The following is a 17,961-nucleotide window of genomic DNA, read 5'->3' as shown; positions in this document are numbered from 1 at the left end:
AAAACATCTGTTAGAAGGTAACCAGGACAGGTACAAGGTAAGAAATGTCTCTAGCTAAGAAGCACAGGAAGCAGTAAGAGATGGGACTTCTAGAAACTACAAATCCAAGTCTTCGATAATTCCATGTATCTGTCACCTTGAGACAGTCTCCGGCTGGTAAGCCCTGATGAAGAAGCTTGGAAATGGCACCTCCCTCTGCTCTGGACCTGTGGGCTAGTAGCTCTCATCCCCAAACTGCCCATCCCCTAGTTTGGGCCCAGTCTCAGCTACATCCATCAAACAGCTTCCCAGCAACACATCCCAATCTTAGGCAATGTCTTCATGTTGCAAATAAACAGATATTGGACTTGGTCGAGAGATAGGGAAGGACAGAATACATAAAACAGCCAAAGGACAAACATGCTGATCCACTGCTTTAAAACCCAAACCCTTATTACCCTATTATTGCTCCTTCCTGTAATTGTGGGACCTCCCTGTCAGCCCTTTCCTGGTGGGTCCTGGGTAAAATGGTCTCAAGATTTCAGAGGCTGCCCAAAAGGTAGAAAAGCATTCCCATATCTACATTAGAAAGTGGCTTGCGTCCTAGACTGGTCTTTCACTCTAACTTATTCAAATAGGATGGTAAGTCAGGCAGTAAGGGACAGATATATCCTGCAAGGTGCAAGTTGAAGACATGGGCATAACAAGACAACTACAGGGAAAAGATGCATGATACTCACCAACAGTACCTACCAAAGCATGTGGTAAAGCCACAAAGGGCCCTCCAAAATGTTTAAACATTCCTGATTAAGCACATTTTTTTGTGTGTGTGTTTGCTGGTTTTTTGTTTGCTTGTTTTTGCTAACTTAACCTCTGTGTTTCTCTGGAGGAGGCTCAAGACTCTGTCAATCTTTGCTAAATAGAGAAGATTAGTAACACCTCAGCTGCTCTTTATTTCACAGATGTTAGAGCCATCTACTGGTTTCTTACAGTTTTCTCAAGTGGCTGCCTTAGACAGAAGTGGTAACAGGAAGGTAGTCTGCAAAACTTGATTAGAGATCAAGAGAACCACAGCATGGCTGATTCTAACTGCTGGAATATCCCTATGACAAGTCTGAGCCCATCTCACTTCTCCCAATTTGACATAAAGGTAGAAAGAACAATGTCTCAGTGCCCTAGTGCCAGTGACTCGTCTTGGAATCTAATGAATACAGCAGATATGGCATTAAAAAAATCAAGCCCTTCTCCCAGCACTCATGACATATTTTAGTTGGGAGCAGGTGGTCTCACCTAAATTAGTAAGTTTGTACCCAGCTGTACTCTTGTGCTCAGGTAATAAGTAGATAAGTAGATGCATGACAGAAGTTTCACAGACATGCGTGCCACCTTTTGGGCCGGGATCATGTCAGCTATCTTTTTATACCTGAAGAACTAGAGGGGACTGTGAAAAACCAAGTGTCCCATTTCTAGATAGCATATAGACAGCTACAGGACTACCAGTTAGTCCATACACATCTCCTTTTCTTCCCCTCCTTCCCCCCAACACTCATATATATGTGTGAGTGTTGGGGGGAAGGAGGGGAAGAAAACGAGACATACACACAACATACACATAAATATACACACACACATTATATTAACTCTCCCAGGTCCCAGTTGGGAATTATGAAATTTGTATCAGCTGTGACTCAGAAGTTACTTCTATGACAGTGGCACTTAGGGATTTCAGCTAATATCAGAAACATACAGACAACTTGACAATGACAGGTTTCCATCTGGGATTTCCACAAGCTGATGTGGCAGCTTTTAAAATTCAGCCAGAGAGCTGGTCCTAAGTGTTGGGGGCAACACCAAATGCCTGTGACAGCAAATGATCAAAGCTCTCAGTGCTGAGAGAGCAGAGGCAGGGCTCCTGACACCATGATAAGTAATTTTTTTTTTCTTATTTCCAGACAAAACCTCCTGATTCTGTGCACAAGTTGTACTATGCGTCAGAAAGCAAAACAGTTTTGCTTGACAAGATATTCTGACCATTCAACTCTGACGTAATTAGCAGAGTTATGGTTCCCTAATTAGGTAATTCCAGTAGTGCTTAATGAATGGTACAAAGAGACTTTCTGAGGCAGAAATGGCAGCTTGGCACCCAACTGCAGTTGGTGTTTCCTGCCTAGATTCCTAGCTACCAAACAACTCCTCTGTAGCCTGTTTTTCTTATCCCACCCCAAGGTTCTATAATAGAGATATCTGCAGGATTTGAGTCAGCACTGTCAGATGAAGAACTTAAAAACCTAGCAAAAATACATCTCACTGTTTAATAACTTCTTATATTTTAACACTGAAAAAAGTGTCAATCACTGAAAATGAAGCAGACACCATACTTCATGTGCATTCCTTGTAAAAATAGAGCATACTTGTTCTTTAAGATGATTTGTTTAAAGTACAGGAAATTCTATCTCTAGAGGATCATTTAGTTACTTTAGTGCCTAATTAGCAACTTGAGAAGAACCTCACTGTAACTACTGTAGTGCTCTCCAGCAAATATACAGCAGGGAGTCTGATTTGTCTACAGAAACCTAATTCAAAAGTGTGATATGTATGACATCATCCCAGGTAAGATAGAATTCTTAGGGGACAACACAAGTGTTTTTACATCAAGCCGCACTATCATTGCCTTTAGTGAGCTTTTCTTTACTCTAAAGCTAACCACTGCCTTCAAGTGGATTTCTACTCAGATATGGATGGAACACTCAGTGAAAATAGGTTAGTGCTTATCATTCAGTTTCCATAATCAATAAAGCAGAATTTAATTCTCTTGCAGTTCATGTCAAAGTAAGACCAGTGTACACACCAGGAGCAGAGATGCGCCGTTTCCAGCCCACGCAGTCCAAGCCTGTTGGAGTGCTCTGGGAAAATGGATGCAGTTTCAGTGGTAGGATGTCAAGAGCACCAGCAGATGTGATGGATGCACTCATTCCAGCCTGCAACTAGAGATAGAAAACAAAGACATCAGACATTAAACTTACATACCCTGGAGGACAAAATACAGTATTCATCACAGAGCACCTCTTTCCCCATCTCATGCCTGCTCACGTAAGTAGTCCGTTAGTAGACACATGTGGGTGGCTAGAGAGGACAGAAAACAGCAAGAATGCAGGGAAAGCTACAAGGTAATAACAGGAGAAAGAGGCTAACCAGGTACTGGATTCACATTCACATACTACCATGCATACCTACATTCACAGAAAGTCACACTCCTTCCTATGAAGCACATCACCACAAGAAGTCATCCTACCACCACCTACAGAACTAATTAACCTTTGCTTCCTACAACTTTATGTCTCATAATTGCTGGTTTGGTATTTAAAGAGTAAATAAGCCTTTCCCTTTCAGAGATTTCTTAGTAATAGTACATAGCCATAAAGGATGCAGCCAACACTACATTCTACCTTTCAGTTAAAGGTACAAATACGATCTCTCTCACCTCTACCTGTTGTTAGTTTTGTTTGTTTGTTTTTTAATATTTTTTTTAATAAATTTTACTGTCATAAAAATATTCCAACCACCCAGACTAACCGACTCTGCCATGCAGATGTTCATTTCAAAAAAATTTAAGAAATACGCCAACAAAATCCAAAATGTAAGCAAGGCTGTTATACTTCTTCTGTGTCAAAACCAACATTTTCTGACAATTCCGCCACACCAAGAGACAATGGTTCATCGATAAAGGGAAATGAGACCAACATTCCCCTGGTATGTCATCAAGAAATCACTTAAATTGAGCAAGACACTATAAGATTATAGATCATCTGACAATGAGTGATAGAGACTGCAATCAAAGTCACTGAAGCTTGCAGTACATAATGCAGATACGCTTTTCTTACTTTTTTCTTCCCTCTCTTTTTTCCAACCCATACCCTTCCTATGGCTGGAAACACAGAAAACAAACATCAGTGACTGCAAGTGACTGGGAGACCAACTGAAAAGCAGCAGGTCAGCAAGCATTGGTTCCATGGGCATAGCCATCTTTCACCTCTGCGTGGCTACTGCCCCTTCCTTCTGCTACTGTGACATTCAGTTACAACATCATTGCCCTTCACAGAAGGGAGAGCTCAGGATATTGAGATGCAACAGTTTATCTACGATCCTTCCTCCTCCCTGCCAGCCCACACCATATCACATCAGCATAAAGTCCATTGAGTAGCCTAGATGCTAGTCTCTTCTTTAGAAGATGGCTATTAGCCAAAACATCCTTCCAAAATGAAACAGCAAACAGCCTACTGAATAGCCACATACTGCCCAAGCAGCTGAGAACACTCCTGCTCTGTACCTGGTTTGTTTTATTCTTCCTAGACTTACTTTCCAGAAACAGAACACAGCCAATATTTTGTCGTAAATCACCATCTCCAGAGGGACAGCACAAACCCTGTTCAAATTAACCTGAGCCGCGCTTGCTTGTCTAGAAGATCACAGTAAAGCCCCAGAGGGAGCACACGCTATTCCAGAGACAACAAAATCAAGCAAAACAGGGAGCATACTGAGCTATAACTCTGAAAACACCATGGGTCTAGATTAGTTACATGAAAAGTGACAGAAAAAAATATTGTTCTGTTTAAGACTAGGAGGCAGCATGCGCCTCAGTTAAAAACTGCAGGGTTTATTCTTACTACTCCCCTAGACATCAGAACAGTTTCAGGTTTGGACATCATATGGTTTCTACTGCAGGGAAGTCGGGTCTGTACAATCCAAAGGCAGGAGAAGAAGCACTTCTAGAGATGACAGCAAATGTGGGCAGGGTTTTCCCCACCCCACAAAGGAAGGAAAGGGAAAGGAGGGACAAGAATATAGTAAAGATCCCTCTTCTACATTTTCTGCTATAGATTCAAAGGGATTATTTCTATGCTTTCATAAGCAGCAGTTCAGTCCCTGGCAGAGGCATTTACCTCTGTTGCGTTCCTGTACTTTGTCAAGGAGGAGACTTACTTCATTCAATCCCCTTTCCAAAGTATCTTCATTACCCTCTTGAAGTGTATCTGAGGTGTCCATAATGCTCATAACCATAGGAGTGCACAGCAAAACTTGATTTTCTCTTATTTCAGATAGGGTAAAATCAGGTTTCCAGGAGCCATACTCAGGACAATAAGCTAAAGATCTATTTTTCACTGCTTCTCATTTCTCTTTCAAAATAGATGACAGAGCTTTGCTGCACTATACTCCCCTGGGCTTAGTCCCCAATGAGTCTTTTAGGAATCTCTCTAATTTGGCAGTGCAGAAACTGTGTTTTAACAAATGCATGTAGAAGCCACGTCTGTGCTTTATTACTATACACTCGAGAGGCCTCAAGCTTAAGTCAGATTTTAACTTTTTGTTAAGATAGAAAATTGAAGGATAGTAGCAGACAGGCAGTTAGGAGATGTCACTAAAGCAATTCTTGCAAAAATAAATTCCAAACCAGAGTAAATCACCATTACATGCATTAGTTGTTTGGGGCATTGTGTCTGTTCCAGCTAGGGAGTTTCTAAAGCTTTTTGAAAAATAAATAAGTAAAAAAAAAAAAAGGAAAAAGGAAAAGCATACCAGGCTACATGGCAAAACTCTTCACCACGTGAAAGGCAAAGCCAATAGCCAAGCAAAAGAAAGCAGACTCATGAATAACCACGTGAGTTTCTCTTATTCCACTTTGGAAGATGCAACCTTCAGAGGTTTGCCACAACCTGCTAAGTGTTAACACTTTAAAGTAGAACATTAGAGGCTGCTCAGCTTGTTACTGGTAGCATTTCATTATAAGGGACAGCTGGGTCAAGCTTTGAGTTTGACTCTAGGGATTTACACAGATTGTTTCCATTTGAAGCAGAATCAGCAACCCACTGGGCCTGAGCAAAACAAAGCCCAGTACATAGAATTATTTAGCATTACCATTGCAGTGGTTATTTTTTAGTTTAAAGCTAGTTTCTTGCTTGTCTGCATCTGAATCCCGCTAGCCTTCAGGATAACTTCATATAGCCACTAAACTCATTTGTGTACATGGACCTGAACAACAGAGTAGTAGCAGAAGTCAGCACTGAAAGTTAAGAATTTGCCTCTGTTCATCCCTGGTGTGCCCTATACATTTCTTTCCACAACACTGCAGCGTTACATCACCTTGTATGCTGACCTGAGCCTGACTTAACCCAATATGAATTAACAGAACTGAAGCCACACATCCCAAGACAGCCATGTGTCAGGAAACATCAGATTTGCAATTTCAGATCTAAAGCTCCATACAGTTACCTCCTTTCAGTTGCAAAAGCACAACAGACAATGAAAATTTTACAAAGCTTCTTTTGTGACAATTTATTTCTCCTTATTAGAAGGATTTTAGCATCCTTCTAAAACTACCCCCAAACACTGCAGCTTGTGACAGCACTCCCACCGCATATGAGGGTATGAATAAGACAGCACTATTACAGGAATAGAGCATTAAAAAGAATAAAACACAATAGGAAAAAGAAGCTATATGTTGACTATTGTAAGTAAAAACTACAGGCTAAAGAATGCATTCACATGGGCATACTGGAAATAGCCCTTGAATCCCAACACTTGTTTCAGTCAAATTTGGCCTTCCCACAAAAAGTATCAATAACATACACAACACACTCAAATCAACAGAAATAGTAAAAATAAGAATAATAATAAATAGCTTTATACTGCTAAGTATTTTGTATTCAGAACCTTTTTCTGTTTCTATTCACCTGTGCTACACAAAGAAGAATAAACCAGAAAGGCAATTCAGCCCCTCACCACCCCAAAAAAAAAAAAAAAAAAAAAAAAAAAGATGTTAAGGGAGGATACCTCAATGGGAACTGGGGCAGCTGCTACCCATTACACAGCTGATCACAATTTAGAGGTATGTTTGCACCAGAAAATAAGGGTGGAAATGCCTAAAGAAGTTGGGTTTTGGCAGCACCAGAATGTGCAGTCAATCAGCATTCAAGCTGTGTAAGCTGATGGCTCTAGGGAAAGCTATTGGGGTAACCCTTTGCTCCTCTTAGAAGCACTAATGGTCTCAGTGCTAGCCAACATACCCTGCAGCATGGGCTATATTTCCATCAATATCCATGCTTGTCAAGCATGGATAAGGAATATTTTTAGCATGTTTTACTGGCTTCTGTTTACCAGTGAGCCTAACTAAGCCGGTAATGCATTTTCCCTGGCTTGTTTTGTGCCCATACAGCACTAAGCAGTCTCTCAGAACTCTGAGCATAGTACAAAAATAACACAATTTCTACTTTTAAGAAATCATAGTATACGCTTGCCTTGGGAGCATTATTCATTATCTTCAACACATAGGTAGTAGTGGGGCTGAGTCAGGAAAGCATCCTCACTGAACAGAGAGCGGGCATCATATCACAGAATCATACCCAGCACTCACCCAAGCCTTAACTGGCAATGTTTTATTTTGAAAACATCCAAATACAAAACAGCACAGATTTTAGTCCCTTGTCTGACCAGGAGAGAACAGTGGGCAGTTCTTCTGAAACCCAGCTTATGGGATTGGCCTGGCTTTCTGTCCCAGGTGTCCATTGGCTTCAACAGGCAGACGGGTACGTGGCAGGAGGTTCACCCTGCAAGCCCTAGCACACAAACTTAGCTGTGTCCAGCCAGTGTTTCCCCCTCATCATCACAGAACTATTTGTGCACAAAAGCTCACGCATATCCTGAAGTGGTGGTGACAGGATTGTGGCAGCAGCTCTCCTCAAACATTGTAATTTTTATGCAAAACAATCCAGAAACAGGCAACTAGGACAACAGAGAGAAAGGGAAACAGAGAACAGACCAAAACAGAAACCCCCAAGGAAAGCTTTTATTTGAATATCTATGACTAATTTCAGGCATTTTCAGAAGCTTCCTTGGTATTGTCAGCAGAAGGTGCATGGAGTGTCCCTCTGATCTCATGTCCTTTTTACCTGATTTTTTTTTTTTTTTTTTCATGTGTGAAGACTAAATTTGGCTCTTGGATACGGATTCATGGCTCTCCCTGGAGGGAACAGACCTTAGCTCTGGATCCAAGAGTAACAGATGCCATCAGTGTGAGTCACAACAGTCACAAATTTTGTCACAAAAAATCACAATGCTAACCTTAAAGTGTATCCTAGTGGAGAGAAGACTACTGGTAGCTAAAACTCCAAGGGCAGTATTCTCTTAGGCACTTCACAGTGCGAAGTTGCCTCAGCAAAAGCATGGAGTTGGCCTCAGATGCAAGGGAAATCTAATTTATAAGTCCCTTTTTAAAGCTATACAGCAATGCCACGGGGCACTGAAAGAGATTTCATCAGCTTAATTTATACTGATTTAAGGCAACTTTGATTTCATCCCTGTCCTCCCTGTCTTTCAGCCCACAGAGCAATCTAGTGCTTTTGCATCCTATTGTCCAGCACGGCACAGGGCAGGACCTGCTTGCTCACAGCAACTGAAACATCCACCGCCTCTAAATCACCACTTATGGGTAAGTTTAGTGTTTAAATAATCCGCCTCCGCAGACTAACAGATGCAAAGAGAAGCAGAGAGAACTGGTACCAGACAAAGTAGAAGGACAGGAATATGATGACAGTAGAAAGATGAAGCCAGAGCAGAGAGAGGAAGACAGTGCCAGATGAGGACAGTGTACGGTTTCTTACTTTTAACTGGTCCTCTGGTAGGTGTTGCAATTGAATCCCTCTCTCTGGCTGTCTCTCTTTCTCTAGATTCCTTTTTTGGTTCCTCTCCATCCAAACATCATCGAAGCTGAAGCACTTATAAAGGGATTTAGGTCTCTTCCTCCTCCTCCTCCTTTCTGGAATCTCCTTGTCTTTTTCATCTGGAGCAAGGAAGGAAAGCCTCCAGGCTTTGTTCTCAAGGGTGGAGATAGGGCGTGGGGATGGTGGAACCAGGAGAGGCCTCCTTTTGCGATGGGGAACCCCTTTCTCATTTGGACTCTTTTCAGGTGGTGTTTGACATTGCTGTTTGGACTCCTGTTTTACAAACAGCGGGCGAAAACACACAGTTTGTTTATTGGAAATTTTGTTTGCTTCAAATCAGTTTGAACAGAAGATGGCAAAACTCAGTTATCTAGGCGCAGAACTGTTCAGAGAAAAATGTTTCCCCAAGAGTGCTGGCTGGCTGAAGCCAGCCTGCCTACTCATTCAACCTTTTCCATAGCTTTAGGGGCACTCCATCCTGAAACAGCAGTTCTGCTACCCTTGAGACAGTGCAGTATATGCTCTCTCTGCACAGGACAATGTCCTTTTCACCCTCATTCTAGATGGCATATTACAATAACGTTACTACTGGGATGTAGGTCACGCTGTCTGTATACATGTATTATTTGCAAAGATAGTGTCTCTGAAAATAGCATAAAGGCCAGTCTTGTCTGTCTGTTTTTCCCACTGTACTTCAGTTATACAAGGTGAAAATGCTTCCTAAATGGCTGCAGCTCTGATAATATGAAGCCCTGTGCTTTCTGATGGTGCTCTTTATGCTATCCGTTTTATTTGCTTGGTGTTGGGCTGAGAGAAAGGAATTGCAGTTTTGCCCTTCGCTCCCATGTGCTTTTACTATGTGGTTGCACAAAATTATAGCTTTTATAGTGGAACAACTTTAGGTGCCCTGAGGCATCTAACTGCTACGCCAGGTAGCGTTACAATCAGTAACACTTAAGGCGGGAGATAACAATATCAAGGAATGAATGATCTTAGGAATCTCCTTTCTTGTCAAGGAAATGTTGTGTCCTGACAATAGTATCTCTCCAATTTCTTTCCAGTACATTTGAAGAACCCAAACAATGAGATCCTTAAAGCACTGCAGGCATTTTCTATCTATTCTCAACTGAACAACAATCCTAGATCAATTTTTCATTGCCACTGGCAAGAGATGCCACAGTCTAGAAATGCTTCTTATCTACTAGATGCTAAGCAGAAACGAAAGCGTGTCCTGCTGTTATTCTGTGCCTAACCCCAACATATTGGAGACAAACAAGAAGAACTTGCACAGACCTCAAACATGGGATCTATTAGGATGGTTCACTCTTGCCTCCTAAGTATCACGATTATGTAAGTAAAATCATGTTGCAAACATGTAATGAAGACCTTGCCACATGGGCATATTGGTAATTGTGTAGAGTTGTTCTATCCTGCTATTTTCAACATAAGATCTTTGTCTTGGCTATAATCTGGAGAATGGTAGCCATTAGCAAGTAATGAGAGAGGGGCTGTGGTGTGTTCCATTAGGCTCAGAAGGGTGACTTACCCATGTGGTAGCCAGAGACCTCAGGGGTGAGCAATTATAACATGAATAAAGCTTCAAGGAACTTCACAACTGTTCATTTGTCTGACTATAATGCCTTTATTGATGTGGGACAGAAAGGGACTTTTCTTTAATGCCACCATTAAACTTAATTTTATGACTTTTTTACTTAGCAACATCTATAAGGAATGTGTTTAGTGTTTAGATAATACGTGTATTTGTGGCATAAAGTCTTTCCAACATAGATTTAATTGTCTCTGCTGTATTTTCCAGAGACACCTGAAAAAAACCAGCTTCAATTACCAAAACCCACGGGCCATGGAACAGAATGTAGTTCTACTTAATTTCACAATGTCATGAAAATGGAAATAAACAAACCCCCTATCTGCTTGAATAGATTAGATGTTGGGACATTTGCTTCAATTTCTAGGCTCCAGCTACATTTATAAATTCTGAGATACCTATTATGCAGCCTCCAGAAGAATCAGTAAAATTAAACAGTTTTTATATGGCTTAGATACCATTTAATTTTTTTCCCAGTTTTCTTTAAATTCTGTAATCTAGCAATCAATTTAAGTAATTATTCATTTGCTCCTAGTGGCTACATTCCAGAATGTGGGCTTGCCTTTTAAAGGCTTTATATACGCCCCATCTCTCCATTCTTTTCTAGGTGCTTTTTTGAGCTACAATTTACAGGTCAATGATTTTATTTATCCTCTGACAGGCTTCATCTCTTGGCAATGTTTTAAGAGTGCCTTCCATACTCTGACTATCTTGTATTTTGCTAGGCTGCTGTAAAGCTGCAGGTCTCTTCAGAATGTGGTGTTAAGTTTGTAAGTTAGGTTGATACCCATGAAAACAAAAGATTTTCAAGTAGAGAGGACAGAAGGGAATACAGCAAATTCTCTTCCCGGCAATTCCAGTACTACAGCCCTCACTGCTCAAACTGCCACCCACATGCTTCTTTAGAATCCAGACAGCATAAGCTAAAAAGGAAAACCCAAACAATCAAGTAAAAAACTTTCACTGGGAGTATGTGAGGAGTGGTTGAGGGAACTAGTTTTATTCAAGCTGATAAGGGAACACTAAAGGCAATATAACAGCAGTCTACATTAATTTTGTAGTTACATGGATAATGGATCCAAACGCTTTCATAATGTCAGATAATCTAACAAGACAAAACCTGGAAATTCTAGTTCGGAAAGTCCTGGTTGGGAAATACGAAGAAAATTTTCATCAGGATCCTTTCCCAGAGAGATGGTAAAATCTCCAGAATTAAATATTTTTAAGACTTGGTTAGACAGTCACAGTTTTATCCATCTGTTGTTGCTACTAGTCCTGTCTAAAGAATGAGATGGGATTTGATGACCTCCTGTGTCTTTTTCAACCTATCTTTTTCTGTTTGTTTTACACAAAACTTCAAGTAGGAGTAAGTATATGGTAAGACCATTCTGAAGGGTATCTTACATATTTAATATAACCTGGGATGTGAGAGACCAAGGGGAGCATCTTCAGCAAATGCTGTGCAAGGGTTCATTAGAGTTGAGCACAACCAGCCCTCAGGTGCAGAATTGATCATGCAGTTCCAGATTTATGAGCTCTCTGAAAAGTGTCTGGCTGGGGTGTGGCAAGAGACTGAAAATCTCATACCCTCACTTGAATGCCATTGAAAATCTACTCAGCAAAATAATGTTGCTACTTCCTAATGTCAAAACTCATCAGCAGCAATATTAAAAAAGTAGCATGACTGATCCAGGTTCTGGGATCTCAGCTAATAGATCAGTCTCAGTCTCTCTGGTGATTTGTGCTTAGTCACCAAAAGAGATTCCTGGCCACTTACAATTTAGTAAATACTGTCTGGGATTACAAGAGGAAGTCTCTGCTTTTAAAAAGGCCTGAAGCAATTGAGAAATCTCTATTGAAGACATACTCTTTTCCGTGAGAACTGGCCTATCACAAGAAAATTAATTTGTTACCGGGATTAGAATATAATGCAGCACCAAAAGGAGAGCCAGACAGAGTCCATATTTTTTTTCCTGTTTGCTATAGAAAGAGCAGAACATGATTCCTAGTGGCACTTAAAGGGGAAGGGTGACTGCAAAAGGCTTGTGGTACTCTGAAAGACAGCTGCTCACTCTCTAAAGAAAAAAAAAAAAGGTTTTTCTTCTTAAAAAGTGACTGCTAGCAATGGAAATTGATTTCTACATTGCCAATCACTTTGAGAAACTTATTTGCTATACACTAGTCACAAGGCTTGATTCTACCTTATCCCAGAGGGGTAAAATCCAGCTAAATACAGGGTGGAACCTACATAGCCTTTCTGAGGAACATTATGCATTAGCAGTGTTGTGATGACTCTATTCATTTTGATTTCTGTGATAAATCCTTCCTAAAAGAGAGCATCAATTTACATAGTCATGAACAGAAGCAGAAATTCAAAGACTAAGTAGTGCCACCTACCTTAGACAAAGAGGAATATTTATGCACCAATCTAACCAAGGTGTTCACTCAGCCATTAAAGAGTTTCACTAGAACTCATAACCACATTAAAACAAAAGACAAAACACCATCTGATCATTCCCAGACAACAACTCACCTCATCTCTGAGAATGTCACTAATAGAAGAAGCTGTGTTTAAGCTGATCTGGGATTGACTGCTTATCCCACTGTCATCCTTCTGGTATTCGTTGTCCAATGAGTGTACAGAAAGTAAGAGACTACCTCTGGGTTTCAGTGTCTTTGGTCTCTCAGGAGCCTCCAAACTGCTGTCAGCTGCAGAGCTGTTCCCAAGAGAGATCATTGATGTGGCACATATTCTTCCGGGGTATCGGAAGCTCTTGCGTTGAGAAGCAGATCGTGGACTCTGTGGTTTGGGGCTCATGGGCCTACAGGGCATATCTTTACCTTCAGAATTTGAGAGCTGGGGACATGACGGACTTGACTGACTAAATGGTAACTGCATGTCAGTGGGACTAAATGGAGATTTCATCCAGTATTCCTCTAGAGAGGTATTTAAATTGTTGCCATCCTGGTGTTCATCACAGTCTGAACTTTGTGAGCATCTGATGCCCAAGTCATGTGACTGTGTTCGTTTTCTCCACGTACCTGCAGGTGAAGAAATATCAACAGGCTCCACAGAGGTGTCAAAATAGTTGGTGTCTGTTGACGAACCATTAGATGTTTCTGTTTTCAAAAATGTGTGCCCATTGGAACTGTCCTGCTGCTCTACTGATGTTGTTCTCATCAGTTGGCCTCTAGTTGTGTTAACGCTCTCCTGCGTTGGTAAATTTGCCAGGACAGGCCTTTTTAGTCCATCTGCTTCCTTGCTTTTTAGAAAAGCTTTCCAGGTGCTCTGGCGAAGTTTGGCTTTCTCCTTTTCATTTTTCAGTGATACTTTAGAACTTTGCTCAGTGTTTTCTTTTTCTAGAGACTTGGATTCAAATAAGCTTGAGAGTGATTTGTGTGCCAAGGCCAATCTTGCCCTGAACTTCTTGCCCTCAGGATTTTTGTTTCTTTTGTATTCATTTTCAGGGAAGGATTTTCTAATCCCAGGGTATTCCACCGCTTCACTGTCATTGTTTTCAGATGAACCTGAAACTAGTCCGTCTGCATATCTGACAGCAGCCAGTGTGAGAGAAGTTGAATTTGCATCTGTATCTTCCATCAGTATCCGACCAGAGCCAGAAGCCTTCCTCAGGCTCATTCTATTAAATAATCCTGCAGGTCTCTCATAGAATAAATCATCATCATCGGAATACTCAGAGGCATAGCTTTCCTTCCTGTGGAAGGCAGAACCAGATGAACAACTTTTGAAAGACTGTAAACTTTCAGTGTCTTCATCTTCTTTCCCAACATCCATTTCTTCTGTCTTTGCCTTGCTGCCAAAGAAGCTACTGCTTCCATGATTTTCTGCTGTGGCAGGCTTAGTTTTCCTGAAAGATGTCATTTTTGAGAAAACCAAAAACCTGGAAGCTTTCCCACTATTCCCATTCTTTGTTGGCTTTTGCACAGCTTTATGGAGACTGCTGTTACTTCCCAGGCCGTGGAATGAGTTCTCATCCATTTCCTCGCTGTTAGTGCTGCAGGTACTTATATTATCTAGGCCAACTGCACAAGCATTGTGGGTCTCTCTTTTCACAGAATAGTTAAAGACATCACACACATCAAGAGTCAATGCACTGTTTTTGCTAGAGGTAGCTGTGTTTTCTGCAGGAGAGGCCTCATTTTCTTCCCTAGGAGAAGGTTCTTCACAAATACCTATTTGTTCCTTTGAACCATTACAGCCTACAGTTCCTTCCCTGCCTACTACTTGCTCAGAGGTGATGATGCTGGGTCCTTGAAGATCATCAGCAGCACCATCTCCCTGACACAGATTGCTTATGCTGCACGTTTCCACTGCTACTCCTCTAGTTATATCACCTTCTTCCTCTCTGCTCTGATGTGCTTTGAATTCCTCTTCCTTAGTGACTTGGTCATTTTTTGTTTCAGCCCATGGCTTTCTGAACTCTTCTGTCTCTAAAGCAAAATCAGTCTTTGTTCTGTGTGCCTCAGTCTCAAAGATACCACATCTACTGTGTGATTTTGAAAGCACTTCTTCACATTTATCTGCTGTGTTTTCTGCAGTAAGTACATCATTGCCCCGTGGGGCAGTAACACTGCTGAATTCTACCTTCTTACTTGTTACTGTGGAATTGCTACAGGTGAGCACTAAGGATGAATCTGTTTTCTTGCTTTGCTCTTGTGAAATTTCTGCTTTTCCTTCAGCCGTATCCCCAACAGGGAGTAGCTCTACACTACCAACAAAGGTGCGGGTGGCCAAAATTTGTTCTTCACAGTTACAGCACTCACTCAGAACTCCCTCTGGCTCATCATGATCTTTGCTGGAAGTATGAGGAGACACTGAGTCCTTGCTCACTGTGTTTCTCAGTGTTCCGGTTACCCTTTCAGTATGAAGGTCATCAGTCAGTGTCTTGGACTGTAATCCTTTCTGTTCCACAGATATTATAACCAGGGCAGGCTTTAGCTCTGGAAGCTTCATTAAGTGCCTTCCCTGGCTTACATGATCTGATTTGGGAGTCATTTCCACAGCAAAGAAACTGTCCTCATCCTTTCCTTGATGAATAGGATGTTCATTTGCTACTGGTTCAGACTGACTCCTTAAGGCACCAGTTTTGCAATTTGTATTTTGATGCACTGAATCTCTGTGCTCCGCCTCTGTGTTACTGCCACCTGGTAACGCAGTTTCTGGGACTTTCCAATCGAAGTCAAGGTTAGAAGGATTGTCTACTTGTCTTCCTCCTGCCATGACTTCCACATGTGATAGTTCAGATTCCTGGACATTTTCCTTCAAACTTTTCTTCTGCGTTCTACTAGAGGAAACACAGTTTATAGAACAATTACAATCTCTGTTTTCCACAACAGCAGGAAAACCTACACAACAAGCTGCTAGGTTTTCAGTGTCAAAATTGCCAAATTCAACATTAGTATCACAAGGGAATTGATCCGCTTCCAGACCTCTTTCAGCATTGTACTGAGTACTTTTTAGAAGTTCTTCAGCATTTATGATCCCTGGTTCACAGTCCAGGGCAGACGATGTCTCCTTTTGTTTTGGATTACACTCACATGCATCTGTCTGGGTTGAAGATAAGCTACCAGCACATGTATTTCCTGCTTCTGGGCTAAGGCCACATGCCTCTGGTTTAGAGTTCAAATATACATCAACACACTGTGGGGAGCCTGCTGGTTGAGAAAGCTGACCCTCATTCAAGTCTATGTCATTATTAAGGAGGAATTGTTTTATGTCAAATTTGTCCTCTATTTTTATTGCCTTTTCAGGGCCAACAGGTACCCTTGCTAAGTTTTTCCAAGCACATTCAAAATCAAGCCCTTGATGATGTATTCTGGAACACGACCAACTCAATTTGTCTGCTGGATGAATACAGTTCCCAAAGTATTCTGCTTTTCTTTGAGCACTGATATTTTCAGGCACACTGTGCCATGTTTTACATCCTGTAACCTCTGACCTTGTGTGTAGTGACCCACAAGGTGGAGATTTTGATTTGAAGTGGCGCTGGTAGAAGAATGAATGTGATGTCAACATGGTTTCTGTACTTCCATGTTTTATCCTGTTACCTGTAGTTTTCTCACTGTCAACTGAGTTATTCCTGTTGCATTTTATACTGGACATGGAATCTAGTCCACATCTATAGTCAGATATCTCAGTGTAACTTTCATGGTAAGGTCCATTTGTTTCAAAATGAAGATTAGGCAAACTACAGCTTGATGCTGCATCTGTCTGGAAGGAAAGTTGCTGTACCTCAGGAAAAATCAAACAACTTCCTGAGTTAGCTTTGAAACAAGCAATGCTTAATACTGCAGGTTGTTCCTCCTGTCTTGTAACAGCAGCTTCTGTAGGTAAGGAATTGGGATAGGACTGCACTTCAGTGCTTTCAAAATCTGTTTTATTCAGCAATTCCACTACAAACTTTCTGTCTGTCTGTGATAAAATGCCCTCTTCACTCACTTGGTTCTCTGTGTTGGAAATACTGCTAGTTAATGTTAGATCTTCAACACCCACTTCACCTTCTGACTTTGTAGTTTGTAATTCATGTTTGCTTGGTGCTATTTTTATTTTGGAAGACGCTTCTAACTGCACCTGCCAGCTAAATTCTGTTCGCCTTGAGCACTTAAGTTCATGGAAGGTTGTTTCTGCCTTTGCTTTAGGAAGACTACAGCACAGATTTGGTTTTTCTGTAAAAAGGCAGTTTGAATCCAAACAAGTTTCTCCAGTTACATCACTGGCAACAGATTCTGTCTCTGATGCACTCTCGTAAGGTTCAGTTTTTACATCTGACAAAGATCCACTCTGATGTGACAGGGTTTCAAAATAATCTTCATCTGTGTCTTGGCTGGATCCTCGTATCTCCAACTCTATTGTGCTTGGAGTAGAAGAACTCAGATCATCTTCAAACTCGCCTTCACTGATGTAGTTGTCAACTGGCTCTGGGGTCTATGAATAAACAGCAAAGAATTATTTAGCAATGATTTATTAGAAAAGGAACTTAAAAACACAATGGATTTAACACACACTGGTATCTTCAGAAGTTATACTTGACATTTTACCTATTGATGGTCCTGAGGTCTTCATATTTCTTAGTTTTTCTTTCTTACTGCTTCTTAATTAATGCTTTTTTGTTGTTGTTGTTGTTGTTTGTTTGTTTGTTTTTTCATTTTAATATTTATTTATGCAGAGGCCAAAATTTAACTTTTGGCTACAGCTTTCATAGCTCACTACCAAAACACATTTCACATTCAAATAAGTCAAATGGAAAACATCCCTTGCCAGTAGATCTAAAAGCTCTAATTGATCCATCTTCAAATCTAAGGAGGCAGTTTATGCCATAAAACAGAGAAGTGATCATCATTGTCCAAATTACACAAATGTAACAAATATATACAGAATGGTCTTGCACTTAGATAACTGGATACTACCCATACCAAAGCCTGAACCAAAGGTGAAAGAAGTCTTTGATGTCATTTTGCAGAAGGCTTATACCAGGAGCACTACATATTTCAGTTATCAGAGCACATCCCAATCAGTGACTGAAAGCAAAAAGATCAAAACCATACTATCAACATTAGGAAATGTCTTTTTTGCATCATGGGATAGTGTCAATCTTCGTCTTTAACCATCAGAAAGAAACCCGGATATTTATTTCTCAAATA

General features: G+C 40.9%; 1 protein-coding gene across 1 annotated transcript in view; it reads right to left on the bottom strand.

The window, feature by feature from the left end:
- Nucleotides 1-17,961, bottom strand: part of ARHGEF4 (Rho guanine nucleotide exchange factor 4) — a 206,113-nt gene that overhangs the window by 97,260 nt on the left and 90,892 nt on the right. The window contains exons 4-6 of the mRNA XM_005014360.6: nucleotides 12,833-17,245; nucleotides 8,634-8,966; nucleotides 2,828-2,963 (exon numbers count right to left, since the gene is read on the bottom strand). Of these exons, the coding sequence (XP_005014417.6) occupies nucleotides 2,828-2,963; nucleotides 8,634-8,966; nucleotides 12,833-17,245 (4,882 nt within the window). The remainder of the gene's footprint in view (nucleotides 1-2,827; nucleotides 2,964-8,633; nucleotides 8,967-12,832; nucleotides 17,246-17,961) is intronic.

Source organism: Anas platyrhynchos, chromosome 9 (genome assembly GCF_047663525.1).
Source record: "Anas platyrhynchos isolate ZD024472 breed Pekin duck chromosome 9, IASCAAS_PekinDuck_T2T, whole genome shotgun sequence".
Classification (NCBI taxonomy): domain Eukaryota; kingdom Metazoa; phylum Chordata; class Aves; order Anseriformes; family Anatidae; genus Anas; species Anas platyrhynchos.
The sequence above is the reverse complement of the archived record's forward strand: the minus strand, read 5'-3'. Positions and strand labels throughout refer to the sequence as shown.